At 33.1% G+C, this 17,843-nt stretch overlaps 1 protein-coding gene and 1 long non-coding RNA gene across 5 annotated transcripts; both read right to left on the bottom strand.

The window, feature by feature from the left end:
- Positions 1-2,679: 2,679 nt before the first annotated feature.
- On the bottom strand, positions 2,680-3,871 carry LOC140956058 (uncharacterized). The gene is made up of 2 exons (XR_012171092.1): positions 3,364-3,871; positions 2,680-3,270 (listed from the first exon to the last, which is right to left on the bottom strand). It is a non-coding gene; the product is annotated as an uncharacterized lncRNA (long non-coding RNA).
- Positions 3,872-4,829: 958 nt separating this feature from the next.
- LOC118061543 (protein WVD2-like 3) lies at positions 4,830-12,379 on the bottom strand. 4 transcript variants are annotated; one of them, XR_012171047.1, is made up of 10 exons: positions 12,115-12,379; positions 10,788-11,355; positions 10,495-10,577; positions 10,285-10,378; positions 10,086-10,157; positions 9,833-9,943; positions 9,375-9,623; positions 7,167-7,331; positions 6,760-7,064; positions 4,830-5,181 (listed from the first exon to the last, which is right to left on the bottom strand). XR_012171047.1 is itself a non-coding variant. In XM_035075011.2 (8 exons), the coding sequence occupies exons 2-8, from the start codon at positions 11,349-11,351 to the stop codon at positions 8,973-8,975; spliced, it is 1,182 nt and encodes a 393-aa protein (XP_034930902.1). In that variant the 5' UTR covers positions 11,352-11,355; positions 12,115-12,374; the 3' UTR covers positions 8,819-8,972. The 4 variants fall into 4 exon arrangements, 2 of the variants coding, with proteins under 2 accessions (XP_034930902.1, XP_034930901.1); XR_012171046.1 differs by lacking the exon at positions 6,760-7,064 and having other exon boundaries at positions 12,115-12,378; XM_035075011.2 differs by lacking the exons at positions 4,830-5,181; positions 6,760-7,064; positions 7,167-7,331 and adding an exon at positions 8,819-8,981 and having other exon boundaries at positions 12,115-12,374.
- Positions 12,380-17,843: the final 5,464 nt, after the last annotated feature.

The following is a 17,843-nucleotide window of genomic DNA, read 5'->3' as shown; positions in this document are numbered from 1 at the left end:
TTCTATTTGTTTTTATATTTTAAAAAGTTTTAATTTAATTTTATTTTTTTTTCACTCATTAATTTACTCTTCGAAAGGGTACAATATATAATTAAAAAAGAAAAGATCCAGGCACCAAGTTGAAGGTGGTGTTTTTAGTCATATTTTTAAATTTTTTAGAACTTATTTTAGTTTTTAATTTTTTTATATGTTTTAAAATTATTTTAGTGTGATGATGTTAAAAAAAAATTTTAAAAAATAAAATAAAATTATTAATATTTTTTTTAAATAAAAAATATTTTTAAAAAATAATATATATCATACTCTACATATACGTATAGAATACATCATCACCTTGATAATCTTGCAGGCAGTGGCAAGACAGGGGGCTGACAGGGGCCTCGGCCCCTGCAAGAAAATGTTTTTTCACATTTCTCAACCCCTTTTGTATATATTTATAATTTTAGTGACGTGAAGAGCATCGAAAATATGCAAGGAAATGTCACGGCCCCCTAATTGTTTGTTCTTGCTTCGCCCCTGCTTTACAAGTAAACGACATTACGAGTAAAGTCATGATTTTTATTAATATATTTTTAATATTAAAACGGTAAAAAAAATATTTTTTAATCTCAAAAGGAAAAAGAAAAATATTTCTGGGCACAATATGTCAAAAACTACGTGGTCGCAAAATTCTGGTGAGTGAGTCCTATGCCCAACAAAATCTCACTTTCTCTCTTTTCGAACAGCCTTTTTTCAAGTGTTTTTCAAATTAGCTGTTGAATGCTTTCTTAACAAATTTCATGTCGTCAAGTCACAGAAAAAAAAAAAAAAAAAAAAAAAAGAAGCAGTAAAAAGTATCGAATATGGACTTTATCGAGCATAGGGAATACCTTTTTTTTCCCCTTCCCTTGCCATACACACTCAAGATGTCTCTCTTTCTCTTTTGACTCCTCTGTTTTTGGCTTGTAAAGGACAAAGGGCCACCCATATCCATTGGATCGTACAAAATGATGTCATTTCCACGATTCTCTTGCAAACAAAATGATGTCATTTAGGATACTGTAACGGATGAATCCTCGGTTGTTTCAAGATCCCATGAAAGGGAAACCCAGGTTTATTTGTATAATAATCTTGTATTGAAGAACTTTCCCAAAATCTAATGCTGCCAGCAACAAGCGTAGCCAGACTGTCAAGCATAGCTTCATAGCAGCCATGGATCATTTATGGAATGGATTTGTATGCATTTTCCTCCACCGTAGATGGCCGGTTAATCTTGCCAGATTCTGATACCGGACGACCATATATATGTAATGAAAATATGAGATGATACTCTTCTCTGCCATGGCTTCAAAATACTTGCAAAGAAGATATCGTGATCTCATGTGGTAAATTAAGGACTAGCAGAGACTATATTTCGATTCCCTCCAGTCTATGTTCTTGATGAATGAATCATGTTGACAGAAACACTTACAGCGTATCCCCTATCCGATGCAATTCTCTGTTTTGTCCCTTCACCCATTTATGCAATCAATTTCATCAGCTGGCCTCTATTTTATATGGATTCTCCATTACCTCTTCGAGTCAGAAAATCAAACGTGTGAAGTAGAGAGTTGATTCTCATGGTCAGATCTCACTGTATATGTGACAAAACGGTTAGCAGTTCTCAGATTATTACTGGTTCTACAGAGCATGTGGTAATGAACAAGGACTCCTTGCAAGGACCATAAATTCATTCACATGGTGGCTTTGCTATCTATTTTTCTCAATTCCCATGCAGACCAAACCCGCATGGAATATGAGCCACGAAGCAAGGTTGTCAATTCTGTTTTGTTTCATCTGGAATAACCGAAATATTCTATAACAATTTAAAAAATGAAACAAATTTCATCTCATTTTAAATCTCGGTCCGTTCCAGATTTTTCGGCTAAATTAATTTCGCCCGAAACATTCCGGTTTCATTCTACATGTTCCGTTCCTCTCTTGAAAAGTCATTGAATCAAATTGAATCTTGTTCAATTTAATTAATTAAACCACCAAATTATAAAAAGCTCTTTTTCATTACTATTTTCAATAACAATGATATTAATAATAATATTGAAAATTATTATTACTATTTTCATTAACGATGATATTAATTTTTTAAAATTAGATTTATTACTAATATATATATGGTTTATATTCATGTTGGTTTTTTTCATGTTTATACTTTGTAGGAATTTGAGCAAAATAAGAAATGCTTTAGATTCTATTAGTCTTGATAACATTGACCTACCTTTATATTTAAAATATTTTTATTAAAATATTTTACTTTTATAATATTTTGTTTAAGTTGAATTACTTTAAGTTAAAGTTCTATTTAATCTTGACTATTTAGAAATATTTGAAATTATAATTGTTTGGATTGTGTTTGTATTGCATAATTTATATATATATATATATATATATATGAAACAGTACAACTCTAAAACGATACACTAAAACACTGAAACATTCTATTATAATTGAAAAAATAAAATACTTATCAAAACGAAATTGCCGCAAAGTAATTTAATGGCGTACGTGTATCAGATTATGGGCTAAGAACAGGATGAGGAGAAGCAGACCCACATGGTGGGATAGCACTTGACTGACCCACTAGGCATCAAAAAGGAAGGGATGGGCTAATGAGTAAGGAGCTGGGTTATGATGGCAGTCTTAATGTGGAAAAGGAGCAAGTTCAAAGCATATTGATACTAGACACTCACTCCTCTCATGCAACTAATAAAGTGAAAAGCTACATCAAGCTTCAATATTCTTTGCAACTCTCTACAAGCAAAGCCAAATTGCCAAAATTTCAACCTCGAAAAGATGAAACACGACTTTGTTTACAGTATTTTTTTTAACCCTCTTTTTCAGTCAGATTTTCACACTAAACACCCGATTCTGTTTTTCAACGAATTTGTGAAAAAACAAAGAAAGGTAGTGCAGGTTAGAGGTGGTGGCATCTGGAACCGAACTCCAAGAAAACATCAATCTTCAACGGTATTTTTCCACACCTCAAATTTCTTCAAAGAGTAGACGCAGTGAAGCTGTTGCGAAATTCTTCTGAGAGATACATTATTTATCTTTTTCGACATGATTTTCTTAATTAACTAGCTAGGTACTGCATATTCACAGCACCCCTGCATAATTTTGGCAAGTTGCATGGTTCAACACAAAGTACTGACACACCATTGTAGTACCAGTAGATCAACTTCCTTGATTGGCCTCTGCATCAGATCATGTCCTTTTGGTTGCAATTTCCAAGCAAGTCTTACAATCAATAATGAGAGAATCACAATGGAAGCTACATGTAGTCATCACCAGAAAAGTTGCAGTATAAAATAAGCAACACGGCAGGCATACCTGTTTGGATATCTTGATTCTAGCTGATCACATCCGATCCCTTAATAAGCATCCTTTTGTTCATGTATGCACGTGCTTTCTTGATCTTCACCAGGGTTTTCTTGCGAGCTGCAAATACAATGAAAAGGAGACATTAACTGAAATGCTAAACATAATGCAAGATTGCCAAACCTTGCGAGAGAGAGAGCTGCAGTGGAGCCGGCTCGGACACCAAACCAATGGTTAAAGTTGGGGGATTGAGGGTTAATTAGCGCGTGATTTTTGAGTTGGGGGGAATGAAGCCTGGTCCGAGATCATTCGAAAGATGAATGTGTGCTTAAAGTGAATGGTCTCGAATCAGACAGCATCCCCCTCAACTGTGTAGCAATCAAAGAGAGGAGACTGTTTGACATTTGGCCATGCATTCATGGGCCCTTATATACGTGAGAACAGAGGATGAGTTAGCTAGACTATATCTTTTTGTGGGTCATATATTGACATGGAATCCCAATTTCTACACAGCTGCCCCACCCCCCCTTCTAATCATGCTTTTCACACAGTGTTGGAGAAGAAACTTTGGCTTTGTTTGCTTTGAGTGCCCAAATATTCACTTTGCTTCTTGCACGCAAATTGTAATCCTCCCTGCCTATAGGTCCAGGGATTGAACTGCACAGCTTTTAACATTTCAGCCGTGTTCTTGCATCACAACCAAACAAGTGTAAATTAGCGCAGGGATTTCGAAACGCCTTTGTAAATTAGCGCAGGGATTTCGAGTGTATATGTCAAGGATTGAGAATTAATAAAAAAAAACAAGCAGTTTGGTAGAGAAAATGGAGGCTACTCGTCAATGATTGATAATAATAACCGGGCTCCCGTTACAGTACAAAATTGAGGTCAAAACAAGAGCTTTTTGTCAGTTTCTAGCGTCGGTATCCATCTAATAACAGAAAGCATAGCTATCTCCCACCCGCCTGTCTATTGGGTTGAATTGGCTTCTGACATCGTATCATCATTGTATTATCATTATTCCAATTTCACCAAGTACATTTATATAAATTTCAAGCTTCAAATACCTTCATTTTTAAAACAGTGTTAAGAAATAATATAAATGGGAGATACAAGGCGTCGAATGCTCGTTTGTTAATAAAAGAAATCTATTAAAAATTGCCGTTATTGATCATTGCTCAAGGAAGGAACTACTTGATATTCGTCTCGGAGCACTTAAAAATGAAATAAATTCGGGGCTTGTTGATGCATGATGATCTTGACAGGGGTGTTTAAAGGATATTTCTTTTGGTTTCCCACTGGAGGAAAGGGGGAAGATAGGAGGTGAGAGAAGCTTCATCAATGTTTGCCATGCACAGTTCGATTCCAAGCTTAAATGGAAAGAAATACAGGTTGGCCTGTTAAAGCTTTGAACAGAGCCATAAAGAGGAGCGGAGGAGTGAGTGGGCATGGGAACAAAAAAAAAGTAGGGGGAAAAGGAGTTCATGAAGTGATGCACACTGTATAGCTTGACAACTACCATGTTTGTGAAAGTAAATCAGCTACTTGCAATTTTTCAAAATCCTAATAATCCATCACTTACTAAAAGATCAATAATCAATCAACTGGCTTGGTAGCTGGTACAGATGGAAAAAAGAAAGGGAAAATGACATTAAAGATCCATGGCATTGCTCTGAAAAGAACTCTGGAGTCCTCGTCTTAGGCCTTGGAGGGCACTGAAGCTGGACTGTAGAATGCATAGTTGGGATCAAATACCATATCAGGTGCATGAAAGATCGTATGCTATTGAAGTAGTAATTGCCTTCTCGTCTAACAATACTCCATCGGAGAAATCTGAAAAAACAAAAAAAGTTGTATCAGATTGCAATACTGCTGCATAATAACACCCACTTCTTAGTTCTCACAAGAACAGATTGGGAAAATACTAGCAATTTACTTCTCGAACCATTATGCTCCAACGGCCACAAGCCCCAAGGCTTTTAAAATGATAGCGGTTATTTTTTAAAGTATTTTTTTTACTCGGAAAAGCATTAAAATAATAGTTTTTTATTTTTTAAATTTTATTTTTGACATTATCATGTTAAAACAATCCAAAAACACTAAAAAATATTAATTTGAAACAAAAAAAAAAAACAAATTTTGACAAAATACATGTTGAAACTCACTCTCAAACACCCCATTACTAGCATTCATTACCAAGACAAAAGAAATATATTACTAATTAAAAACCATGTCAATTTTTTTTTTAACCTTTAATTAACTATATTTTCTGCATAATCCGACTCTTTTTTTTCTCTAGCAATATTATACATTAAACTATATTTCGGTTTCACTTGCCAAAAAGAACTGAAATTGGAAGTAAAACGATTCCGGTATAAAGTATGGGCCTTACCTAACCGTATAGAGATGGTTTATATGTATATGAAGTTTTCATTATCAAAGCTACCAGGTAGAAGAGATAAACCCACAACAACAGCATCACAAACAGCAGCAGAGAATATGTATTACGAACACAAGTGAACAAGAACGTCAACTAAAAGAATGACCTAATTCAAGCATCTACCACAAAAATCTGGAATCATTCACAGCAGCCAAGTATTGAACAAGAATTGAATAATCTGATGAATCAAAACAACATTATTTGAGCTCTCAGATTTGTGAATTCTCATTTATTGAGTGGCCTAGTTTGCGGATGCACAAAAATCAGAAACTCTCTTGATGCAACAATATCTGGGACAGAAAATTGACAGATGCACAGGAATTCAAGAGCTGAAAGTAGACCCAATTTTAATGCAAGTCCTTTTGACCAGCAACTTTTTTTTCACCACAAAAAGGTCTCCTTTTGCTGTTTGGTTACCAAAAACACTTAAACACAAGGTGCTTTACGCTCCATGGGCATCTTTTTTCCTTTTGCTTTAAGAGCTTTTCATGATGACGCTTATTATAATAATGCAAAACAAAGATTTAGCAAAAGCACAAATTTCCACTCTAACAAAGCACATCCCAGCATTAGGGGACCCCCATACTTGCCTCCTTAACTTTACATCCTCTTTGTGCGTGTGTGACAAACCATTCAAGAACACAATCCAACAAACGACCATTAGGTACACGCAAATTCATTATATTCAAACCACTGTACATTAACATTGCAAGTCTCAGTCCCACACTACATAGCTTTCCAATTTTTCTACCAGATGCACAATTTCTAGTTCTTTTTTTTTTTTTTCAATTCTCAGATTAATAGAATAGTAAAATCAGATAATTGAAGCATGTAAAATAAGAATCGAATACTGGAAGACCAGCAGCTTGTGCCACACTTTCCCAGTGTTCCAAACAGAAAGTTCAAGACCAAGTTGTTTGAAGAAAAATGGGAATGGATTGTATAGAAATCATAAGTTGCAGAACATTTACCCTTCATGCATTAAATAAACATTGCAACAAGCCCTTGCAAGTTATAAAGGGGGTGACATTCACATTCTTCAGAGCAGTCACCGAAAACAAGAGAAATTGAGACGATTTGCCTCTTATAAATTAAGATTTCACCGCCAAATTAAGACTGGGAATCAATGTCTGATTAAAGCATTCAAAACGAACTGTCAAGTTACAAAGCTTCAAAAAATGTGAATGCATTGTTGCGTTGGAAATTCTTGTTCCTTGGTAAACACCATATAAAAGAGATCTATAATCCGCTGCCCCACTAGATAGGCCAAGGAAAGCTGCAATTCCAGTTTACTAAATCAACTATACTTCTAGTAAATTCACTGCTTGAAAACAGATAGCTTGAGCAACAAATGCACATTTTAAGAAACAGAGCTGACCTCAAAAGATTTGCATTAGAAGAACGCCAGCTCTAAGAGGAAGCGCTCGCAGAGGCAGGCAAGTGGTCCACGACCAATGGGGCAAGAGCAGCTTGGTGGTTTACCTCATTTTTGTTTATGGGCCTTGTACATCTCTTCCATTTCAACCACAACTAACCTCTTCACCTGATGGAAAATTAAATAATGTATTAGAACACAATGCCCTAAAAGTAGAAGAAATTGCAAATATTTGAACAAATCTTTTCCCTAGAATATATAAAACTTGGGCTTTGAAAGCATTGAATGCATTCATGTCTTCACCCTTTCACCTGCGTTGTCAGCTAAAACATCTGAACAAAGCTATATTGCAAAGAAAATGAAGTTGCACAGTAACAAACACTACAGGAAGAGATGACTAGAAGTAAAAAAATAAATAAATAAATAACATTTTGAGACATTCCTTTACTATAGAGAGTTTGGTTCATTATTCATCAAATCTATTCTCTAAATTCAAGAGAAAAACCCATTCCATTATACAGACAAACAAATAAATTTTTAAAAAAAGATGGACCTAGCAACAGCCCCAATTCAGGCTCAAGCTAAGACAGGTCATAAACTGGTTCGAATCAAGATTGTTTATGAAACTAAAAGCGGAGATTAAGAGAAAATGTAAGATTTTTTAACTCACCTTAATAAGTATTATTAGGTGAGGCCTGATCCCTCAAACTTCCTTTATAAGATTGTTAAATTTGTTTATGTTCGCATTCTCTCCATCGAAATCTCTGTCTCTGCTCTCTATCCAATAGTAATGATGGAAAGATAAGGAAGAGCAGATGCGTTCCCTTTTTCAATTTTCTGGCAACTTTAGGATATGTTATTTTATATTTAAAAAAACCCATAAAAAATAGATAAATAATTTTAACTACCCAAAATGGAAACTGGGGATAAATGGGATCCCTATTCGAGAATTTCATTTTAATAACCTAATGGCTTATTCTTTACTGAGCGGCTGGACAGTTCGGCCTCCTTGAATTGTTTTTAAGGGATGTTTGTTAACGTTGACAGTAGTTATTTTTAAAAATATATTAAAATAATATTTTAAAAAAAATTTAAATTTTTTTTTATATATATAAACCATCCAAAAATATAACTTTAAATAAAAAAAATTAAATTCTGCTCCACCCTGTTTGTTTGGCAATATCTAATGAAGGCTATTAATTGGATTTATAGGACCTGATTGTTTTGATATTGTATTGTACCCTATCATTTCCTATTATATTTTTTATTTATTTTAGATCATTATTAAAAAATTATTCTACTTGTAACAAAAATGAATTAAAATGGCTTTAAATTATAAGCATATTTGATAAAAAAAAAAAAAACTTAAAAGCAACTCCCTTTTAAGAAAAATATAGCATAACCCAGGTAAAAATTCCAACTTTTGGTTGAATATTTTGACTCAATTTTATAACAAGTTTTTTTTTATTATTTAAATCAAATGCTATTTATAACAATTATTCGAGTAAATAATCAAGAATCAATTTATAAAAGTATATACCTTGCTTCTGAATTGTGATGAAAGTCATTTTTATCTTATAACTCACATGCCACCGCTACTAATGCTTGTGTTACGAATATATCTCTTGCTTGATCACCGAAAACGCCCAAACCCAAGAAATCAATCGGGATTATTTAAGAAAAAATCACTCACATCATCATACAAATTCACCCCTAAGTACACAATCTTCACTAAATGCAATCAATTCACGTGCAGTTCTTCAGATTTCCTGTTTTTCTACAACGTCCACTGTTCTTCCTCTTCTTCTGTTAACAACCCTATTATCAGATTAATATAAAAAGATTCGATTAAAACAAGGGATACCAGCAGCTTGTTTCACATTTTCCTAATCATGTGCTTCAAACAGAAAGAAAGCAAAATAGATCCCCAGCAGTAAGAAGATTACTCAACAAAAGTGCAAAATGCAAGCCGTTTACAGAAATAAGGGAATGCTTTACATAGATAGCATAAGTTACAGGAAATTTACACTTGATACATTACATAAACACTGCAACAAGTCCTTGCAACTTAAAAGGGAACAACATTCATATTCTTCAAGCAGTCGCAGAAGGAGAAAAATTGGGACATTTTGTTTCTCATAAATTAAGAATTAAGAACTCAACACCATATTAAGACTGAAGGCCAATGCCTGCAAAACTCTGTCCACTTACCTCAAGTGGAATCAACTCATCTGTCCCTTCCATTTGCCTACTTTCATCTTCAAATTTGCAAATGACATGGCCTTTCGGGATACTGTGCTGAGAAAGAGGGTTGCTGGTATCTTCTCTGAAAATACCCTGACTTTGGTTATTTCCATCACCACAAGCTCCTTTCACTCTGTCTGGCTGAGATGAATGCACTCCATTACTGCAGCTCTTCCTTCGGCCCAATTTTGGTGATTTTGCACGTGTTGGTGGCAGCTGACATTCAGATGAAAGCAGATTAGTCAAGTTTCTAATCATAATAAATTTGTTATCCTAGGAAACTGGCTTCCGTGCATAATCTTCTGTCATCAACCTCTGCCAAGTACTTTGATGATTTAAGTAGTTAAAAAATAACATCCCAGGAAACCTGTACTGTAAATCTTTACAGCAATGGCAGGAAAGGGGTATGAGTCTGCCTGCGGTACCTTTTTTAGTTCAACCTTAGGCGGTGGTCCTTCATGGTAGAAACTTGGCATTGGGCTAGCCTTAAACATCAAACTCTTCCTCAGTTGCTTGATGGCTGCCTCCTTCTCTTCCTTGAAATTTGTTATTGAATGACGACAAATCAAGAAATATGTCAGGATCATTTGCTTTGACGACGAAATGTCAACAGCTAAAGTCGATGTGTGAGAGAGACTTTAACTACACTTTGCTATCAACCTTCTTGAAATACTTTACCTTGGTCCTTGCTTCACTTTGGGTTTTCTCAGCCTCCAATGCTAGATGTTTTTCCTCTAACTTTGAATAGAACTACAAGATTTAAACATAATAAAACCGTTGAGTCTTCACCTTCAGGTATGTTTCAACAGAAGAACTTGCATTAAAGAAAGAAAACAGAACTTCAACTCTGAATGAAACAAAGAGATAAAGGCAGTACCTCCTTCCGCTTTTCAGCACGTTCATTGCATCTAAATACAGGAGCTGCCACAGCAGTTGGCTTGGACTTAGCAGGCCGTGCAGATGCTGTGGTACTATGCAGAGTCAAGGAATGAAATATAAAAAAGAAATCGAGACACAGAGGTGACAGAAGTTTAAGAAATGCACAAAAGAAAACTGGTTCAAACTTAATATGCTAGAAAGAGGATACGAGGAAGTGACAGAACAATTATCTTCCTCATCTGGATGCTTCTTATTATTTGGTTGCAATGGCTTCCTTGACACAGAAAGTGGCTGCAGTTAAGCAAACAAGAGTTCCAGGATTAACTAGAAGTACAGTTTTCCAACCACTTGATTAAATTAAAACATGATTTCCCAATATATCAAAGCTCAACTTCACATGCTGAAACAATATTATTATTATTATTATTATTATTATTATTAGAACAGACACATGGCTAAATTAACAATTATTAAATACTTATGCCTGGTTGCAGCAGATACCTGATTCTGCTTTATAGGGTTTGGACGTAGCACATTGTTTGCCTTGAATGATTTGTTTACACCATTGGTTATATCAGGTTCGCCAGAAGGACGCATTCCCAATGAAGCACGCTTTTCAGTTGCTAAGGCAAATGGCTGTGGAACAGTGTGTTTTGTTCGAGCAAGTCCAGCAGGAGCAGGTTTTGATGCATGCTTTGTAGATGATTTTTTCTGACCGATATCCTTAGATTTTCGGTTTAGTGCTTTTACCTTTTCCACTTTCAAGCCATCCTCAAAATTTGAGCATACTACAGTCTGATCTTCCTTGCTTTTTTCAGCATGGGAAAGTTCAGTAACCTCAACTGAGACTTCAGTGGTACATTCCTTCACCACATATTCCTTCGCTTCAGTACTCTCCTCTGAGCTATGGAGCTCTGGAACACCATTGATAGGTTCATAGGATTCCAGAACACCATGGTCGTCAGGAACAGTTTCATGAGTTGGATCATGGGAGACACCATTTGAATAAACGATTACACAATTTGGCTCCTTGTCCATGCAAACGTCAGTAACTTCTATGCCCATTTCACTGGATCAAGAAATACAAGAAACAAAATCACATTAATACTCATATTTTCATCCATTTGTGTGTCCAAGGAAAAACTTTGCTACATCCGCTTCAGTCCCCTCCAATCAGAGAATAAGAAGTTAACAAAATGGGTATGCCCAATCCGTAATTATGACAATAAACCCAGGTACGTAGACTCAACAAAGAATTAAACCCATTTTCCAATTAAGCGATTTTCTTTTTAGCTGAGCAAATTATTCCATTAAAAATGGAAAATGGTAAATATAACAGCAATAGCACTCATTTTGGAGAGATGGGAAAACAAGGAGGCTTAATAGACAACAAGCATCACGTAAATCTCAAGGAAACACAAAAATTACCACTATAAGGAAATAACTAGACGTTATCTCTTTCACTCTCTAAGAATAACTCTACTGTACTTAGAACAATGAAGCTTTAATTTTATGTCAGTTTCCTTCGCTGCATTTTCTCAGTAACCAAACAAACATAGAATCAGATTTGTTTTGCAAACTAAAAAAAAAAAAAAAAGAAGCAGATTCTCCGGTAAAAATCCAAAAAACCAAAACTAAATCAAAGATAGATCGAAGAGATGATAAGAACTAAAGGAGCAAGCAATACGACACCGAGAAGATCGAAGAAGCAAAAATCCAATAAAGAATTAGAACCTGCATTACATGCATGCAATTAAGAGAGAGAGCGAGAGAGAGATCCAGAGAAAGAGATTGAATCAGAAAGTGGCAAGTTTCGTAAATAACTCACGGTTTTGAACCCGATCTGTTAACGAAGAATATGGAAACAACACCAAGGTTTCTTCTATGTGTGTTTGTTGTTGTTTTTTTTGCTCTTCGCTTTCTGTTTGTCTTGTGGAGCTGTGTTTGTTTCTGTTCCTGGTTTCTTTTATACTCTTGTTTTTAAGGGCGTCTCGTCGGTGTTCCCTCTGTCATCGCATTACACGCCGTTACTTGCTTCACGATTTGAATTTTGAAATTGAGAACGCTGTTAATTTAGGGCTTCTAAAAGTGTAGTTTTCTTATGTTTCAGGATCTCAACTTTTAATTTTTCTATTTCCGGAATTTTACTCCAAAAATTGGATCAATCCATTTAGAGTAGTGACGAGAACTTAAATATTCTACAAAATATCTCTTTGTATACACTTATATGATAAGTTTTCCAAATCAGAATTTTATCACAATAATTAATAATAATAATAATAATAATAATAAAATGTATTAAACTAATAAATCACCAACCACAAAATGCAACTTAAAAAATGATGGTTGGTTGGATACTCTAGATTTATAAATGAACTTTTAGATTTATTAATCTAAAAGTGTATAAATAGTAAAGATAAATTAAGTTTTTATTAATGATAAATATATATTTACATGAATATAATAATATCACATTTAACTAACCAATTAATTATAAAACATTTTAAACTAACACTTATCAAATCAATCAACACTAGCAAGTTTAGTGATTTTGTTTTTGCTATTTTTTTTCTATCATCATAACACCTCTAGGAATCTCTTGTACTCTTAATTCTACTTTTGTATTCTATCCTAAAGCACAACATTTTTATGCACAACCCTCTTGTTTAGTTGCTATTGTTAAGCTATCATCAAAATCAAGATTGAGAAGGTATCATTTTTAAAAATAACCATCAAAATTTTAATATTATCTTTAAATATAGATATATATCAAACCCATGTAGATTTTTGTTTAGAATCTCCACATGTTTGAGAAGGTATGCTGAGAAAATAAATTAAGGCATTGGAGAAAATCAAGTACCACATCAAATAATGAAATCAAGATTTTTTGAATAATTAAAAATTATAATTTATTTCCATAATTGTTTGATTTTACTCTTATATACACATTTTTATTGGTTGATTGTATCCACACATCCTATCAATAAATTTTCTTGATTTTTTTGCGCCACATCATAGTTTTAATGACAAAATAATCATATGTTTAAATCTTATTATTCATATCCTAACTAATAAAATTAAGTACAATATATTATAATTAATTTAAAATGTATGTTAGAAATCAACACCTCACAACTTAAATTTTTAAATTGTTATTATTCCTTGTCATCTCTACATTTATGTTATGAATTTTGTTAAAAAAACCAAAAAAAAAAATCATGATCCAATCATTTGTATATTTATAAAAGATTATAGTTTTATAGTTTTTTTTTTTAATTTGAATACGTGTGATAAAGTGGAAAGCAAATCCACTTGCTTGATACCAAGCCTCTAACAATTTGCACATGGTGCTCGAATTTTCTTTTTACTTCTTTAATATTTTTAATTCTCAAAGCTGATTTCGAATGATTTAGGATGATGCCACGTCCTTTTTGTTACCAAGAATGCTACAATACAAATGTTTCCGTTTAAAAAATAATGCCAAACTGGGCGCTCCTTTTTCTCAATAGATAATTTAGCAATGTACGTGGAATCTATCATGCCCTCATACACATGTCTTCAATTTTTTATTTCATGTCGGAGTTGGTGAATAAATAAATTAGCACTATATAAGAACCGAATATTATTTTATTTGTTTGTGGAAGAGGACGAATTCAGTGCAATTTAACCACTCCAGGAAATCAATCATTGGTCACACCTATTATTTAATTTTTAGAACAAAGTGTGCAGCAGAGTACCAACCGACCCACCCATTAAAAACCAAGGTTAACAACTTTGCCGCAATAGGTGGGTCGGTTAACTTTGCCGCAACAATCCTTTAACAATTTTATTAAATTAAAAGAAATTAATAACAAAGACTTAACTGAAAAAAAATATTGAAGGGTAGTTTTTAAGCATGTTGTCCAATCCTCTCATGATTTAAAAATTATTTATTTTTATATTTTAAAAACATTTTTGAATAAAAATAAAAATTTTTATTTTTTTTCTTTGCTTTCAATTAATATTTTTTGGTGTTTTTATATCATTTTGATGTTCTAATGTCAAAATTTATTTTAAAAAAATAAAAAAAATATTATTTTGATAAACTTCCGTGTGAAAAGTACTTTGAAAAACAATCACAACTACGCTCTCAAATAAAAAGTCCTCATAAGTTTTTCTCATAATTTTTTCATAGTCTAGAATTCTATTTAAAATATCTTTGACATTATGGTAGCTGTTATTTTTAAAAATATTATTTATTTAAAAATACATTAAAATAATTTAAAATAAAAAAATATTTTAAAACATAAAAACAAAATGCTTTTAAATAAAAAAGAAAAACAAAATTAAATTAAAAAAAAAATACAATACCCATTGCGAACCCTGGTGGCAGATGGCTTTGTTTTCTCTCTCTCTCTTGAGCAACCACCTTGATCTTTCAGAGAGAATAACCCTTTCGTTTAAAATTAGAATCTTATCCTTCACGACCAAAAACGAACCATGCCTCCCATGTTAATTTATTTAGACACAACACAGCATCACCCTGTTGAGAGGCAGCTCTGTGAACGTGCTGGCTTCGCTTGAAATAGCGACAGAAACATTCCGAATGTTAAATCAATGGAAAGGTCACGTCTCAACTCTGTTAATGTAAACAGAAAATACCTTTTTTTCCCCGAAAAAAGTTCAAAAACTAATAAAGATACATATTTTTTACGTAATTTGGCAAAATTAGCTGGGATGTTTGGCCATGGCATTATGATTTTCAAGAAGATGTTCATGTCTTAACCAGAAAGCAATTTGTAGAAGAGAAGACGTTCCATCGAAATAATTGCCATCCTTGATTATTCCTGCTTAACCCTCTTGACAAAGCCCCAGCACCCTCTAATTAATTTAACACCCACCTCTTAAATCTCATGCCTGGATATTTACCTGTGTCCATTTTGTCAAAATATCATTCAATGTCCTTCGCAGGAAAGACAGGTAGGTGACGGCCTCTGGTTCTTGCTTCTGTTTCTGCCTAAACCCTTCAGCTGCTACCTAGACCTTCACAATCGCCGTCTAGGGCAACTGAAAACTCAAATTTCTACCGGCGAGCTCAAAACTCTGCTGGTTGGAAACATCACTCACCCGTTTAGGATTCTGTTTAGGGGTTATCCGATCAATAATCTCTTACCCTCAATAGAACAGTTTAATGCGTGCATGGAAATTAATATACCCTCTGAAGATTAAAGTTTCTTAATTATACATTAAATACAATTAACGATCATGATAAAAACGAGCAAGTGTGCCTAAATCTATTCAGGAGCAAATTTACGGGGTCCAAATTAACTCTCGAAGTTGGTGAGACGTGCTGGGGCAATTATAGATAAGTGCAAAGATTACAGGGAAGGTATGGCGGAGGAAGACAGGGTGAGCTGTGAAGAAAGAACAGGTATGGGACCCCACGTACAATATCAGAAGAATGATACATCCATCCCCCTCCATCACGCCTTTAATCTTGAATTCCAAGCGAATGATTTGATCATCAGGTGGCTCCCACGCATCCCAGAATGGACGTGCCAACGGCCATGATCGATGACTATCATCACCAACTCGAGAGCTCGACCTGCGTTTTGGCCCCTCAAAATCAATAAAAGTCTCCTTCAGGACCAGAAATTAGTGAAAACAACAAATCCAAGTCTACCTTGCACGCTTACCATATCTCACTGGTGCCAGTCTGACTCTCTGGGGATCATCCGTTGCCCAGTAGCGTCACAGAAAAGTTCGAGTGTTTTATTATGATAAGCAGCAGTCAACGAATCCTACATCAAGATCAAGCGTGGGCCCATCCCGATCAATCGATTGGTGAAGTGTCGTGATTAACATTTAATTTCTTGATTGATCATGCTAATTTGCTGTTAGGATGAGCCATGTCAATTCTTATGCCCTGGCATTAAAGGAGGGTAATCTTATTGAGATTTCTTCTCATATTTATGACTCATCTTTATCCTCGCGTCCCTTTCTGCTAAATAAATAAATAAAAGATTGGTATTTGCTTGAATTGTTTTTTTTTTTTTCGATAGATAATTTTAAAGATTGAAATAATTTTTTTGTTGATGGGTGTCCCATCTAACGCTATGAAATGTTAACACCTCTGCGTTGTCACCATGGCCACCAAACACAGTCACCATCCGATCATATTTTAAGTGTCACGCTTTGATGCATAAATTCTTTTTTTATAAAATAAATTTTTCAAGATATTTTTTTTATAAGATAAATACCTTTTATATTCTACAGTCTTATATTTTTCTATTTGAAGCACATGATTTTCTCATTTTCTCATTTTATTCGGTATTATTAATATTTTCTAGTTTTTTATATAAAAAGATTGTAATAATTTTTTGGCATGTGAGATATGAATGAATAAAACATCAATATTTTAAGTGTTTCCCTCCTAGTTCTGATTTTTTGGTATTTAAAAATTTTAACTTATAACAAATTTATTATCGTTCGAGTACATCTATGTCAGTTGATATTAAAGTTCACATATGATTATTGTATAGTGTTATATAATTATAGATGAAAAAAGTCACAAAACAAGATGTACTTTGTATATAAGGGAATAATGAGGTTATTTTTGGGGAAAAGATGTTTAGAAACTAGCAACAATAGGAATATTTTATTGCTTTAGCCTATTAATTTAACCACTTCAGCAAATATGAGAGGCTAACTTGATATTATTATTGTTATTATTTTTGACAAATAACTTTGTTTAAGTCTTTCACGAGATGTAATCGAGCTTTTTTTTATAATATATTATTTTGAAGCAGAAGTTTTTTTTATTAAAAAACTCTAAAACATGTGGGGAATTCATTGTAGCAGCTTTTTTTTTTTTTCATCGTAGCATTTTTTTTTTGTTACATGTTTTTTTTTCTTTTTTTTTCTCATAGCAGTTTTTTTCACTGTAGTTTTTTTGCTTTTTTTTTTTGCTTTTGTTTCTTTTTTTTTTTTACATGTTTTTTTTTCTTACCCAAAATTGACTTCTTTGTCTTTGTTTTTTTTCTTTTTTTTTTAATTTTTTTTAAAAAATTATGTTTACTAATTTTTTTTAAATATTAAGCTGGTTAAAATTTTTTAACTATGTAGGTTTTTTTTGTAAAACATTATGGATTGCTATAATATTCTCATACATTTTTTTCTTTTCTTTTTATGATTTATTTATTCTTTTTTTCCAAAATGATCATTGTAGATTTTTTTTTTTTATATTAAGTTGGTTGAGAATTTAGCTTTATAGTTTTTTTTAAATAATATGGATTGCTACAGTATTTCCCCTACATAGTTTTTGTTTTGCTACAGTGTTTTCCCACATATTTTTTTAAAAAATTATATTTATTGAATTTATTTTTTCAATATTGAGCTGAATGATAATCTAGCTTTAGCTTTCCCCACATGTTTTTTTTAATTTTTTTTATTTGTTTTTCTTTTTTTTTTTCAAAATTGTCAATTTTTACATTTTTTTTCATAATTGTTTTTGTTGATTTTATTTTTTTACTATTGAACTGGTTGAAAATTTAGTTTTTTTGTTTATTTCTTTAAAAC

Source organism: Populus alba, chromosome 10, assembly GCF_005239225.2.
Source record: "Populus alba chromosome 10, ASM523922v2, whole genome shotgun sequence".
Lineage (NCBI taxonomy): Eukaryota > Viridiplantae > Streptophyta > Magnoliopsida > Malpighiales > Salicaceae > Populus > Populus alba.
This window is presented reverse-complemented; position numbering and strand designations above follow the sequence as displayed.

Excerpts from the sequence above, each read along its gene's own strand:
- LOC118061543 (XM_035075010.2), bottom strand. The coding sequence starts at position 11,351 with ATGGGCATAGAAGTTACTGACGTTTGCATGGACAAGGAGCCAAATTGT. Across the intron at positions 10,158-10,284 it reads GTGCTGAAAAGCGGAAGGAG|TTCTATTCAAAGTTAGAGGA; the intron begins GTACTGCCTTTA and ends TAAATCTTGTAG. Across the intron at positions 9,944-10,085 it reads AAAGTGAAGCAAGGACCAAG|GAAGAGAAGGAGGCAGCCAT; the intron begins GTAAAGTATTTC and ends ACAAATTTCAAG.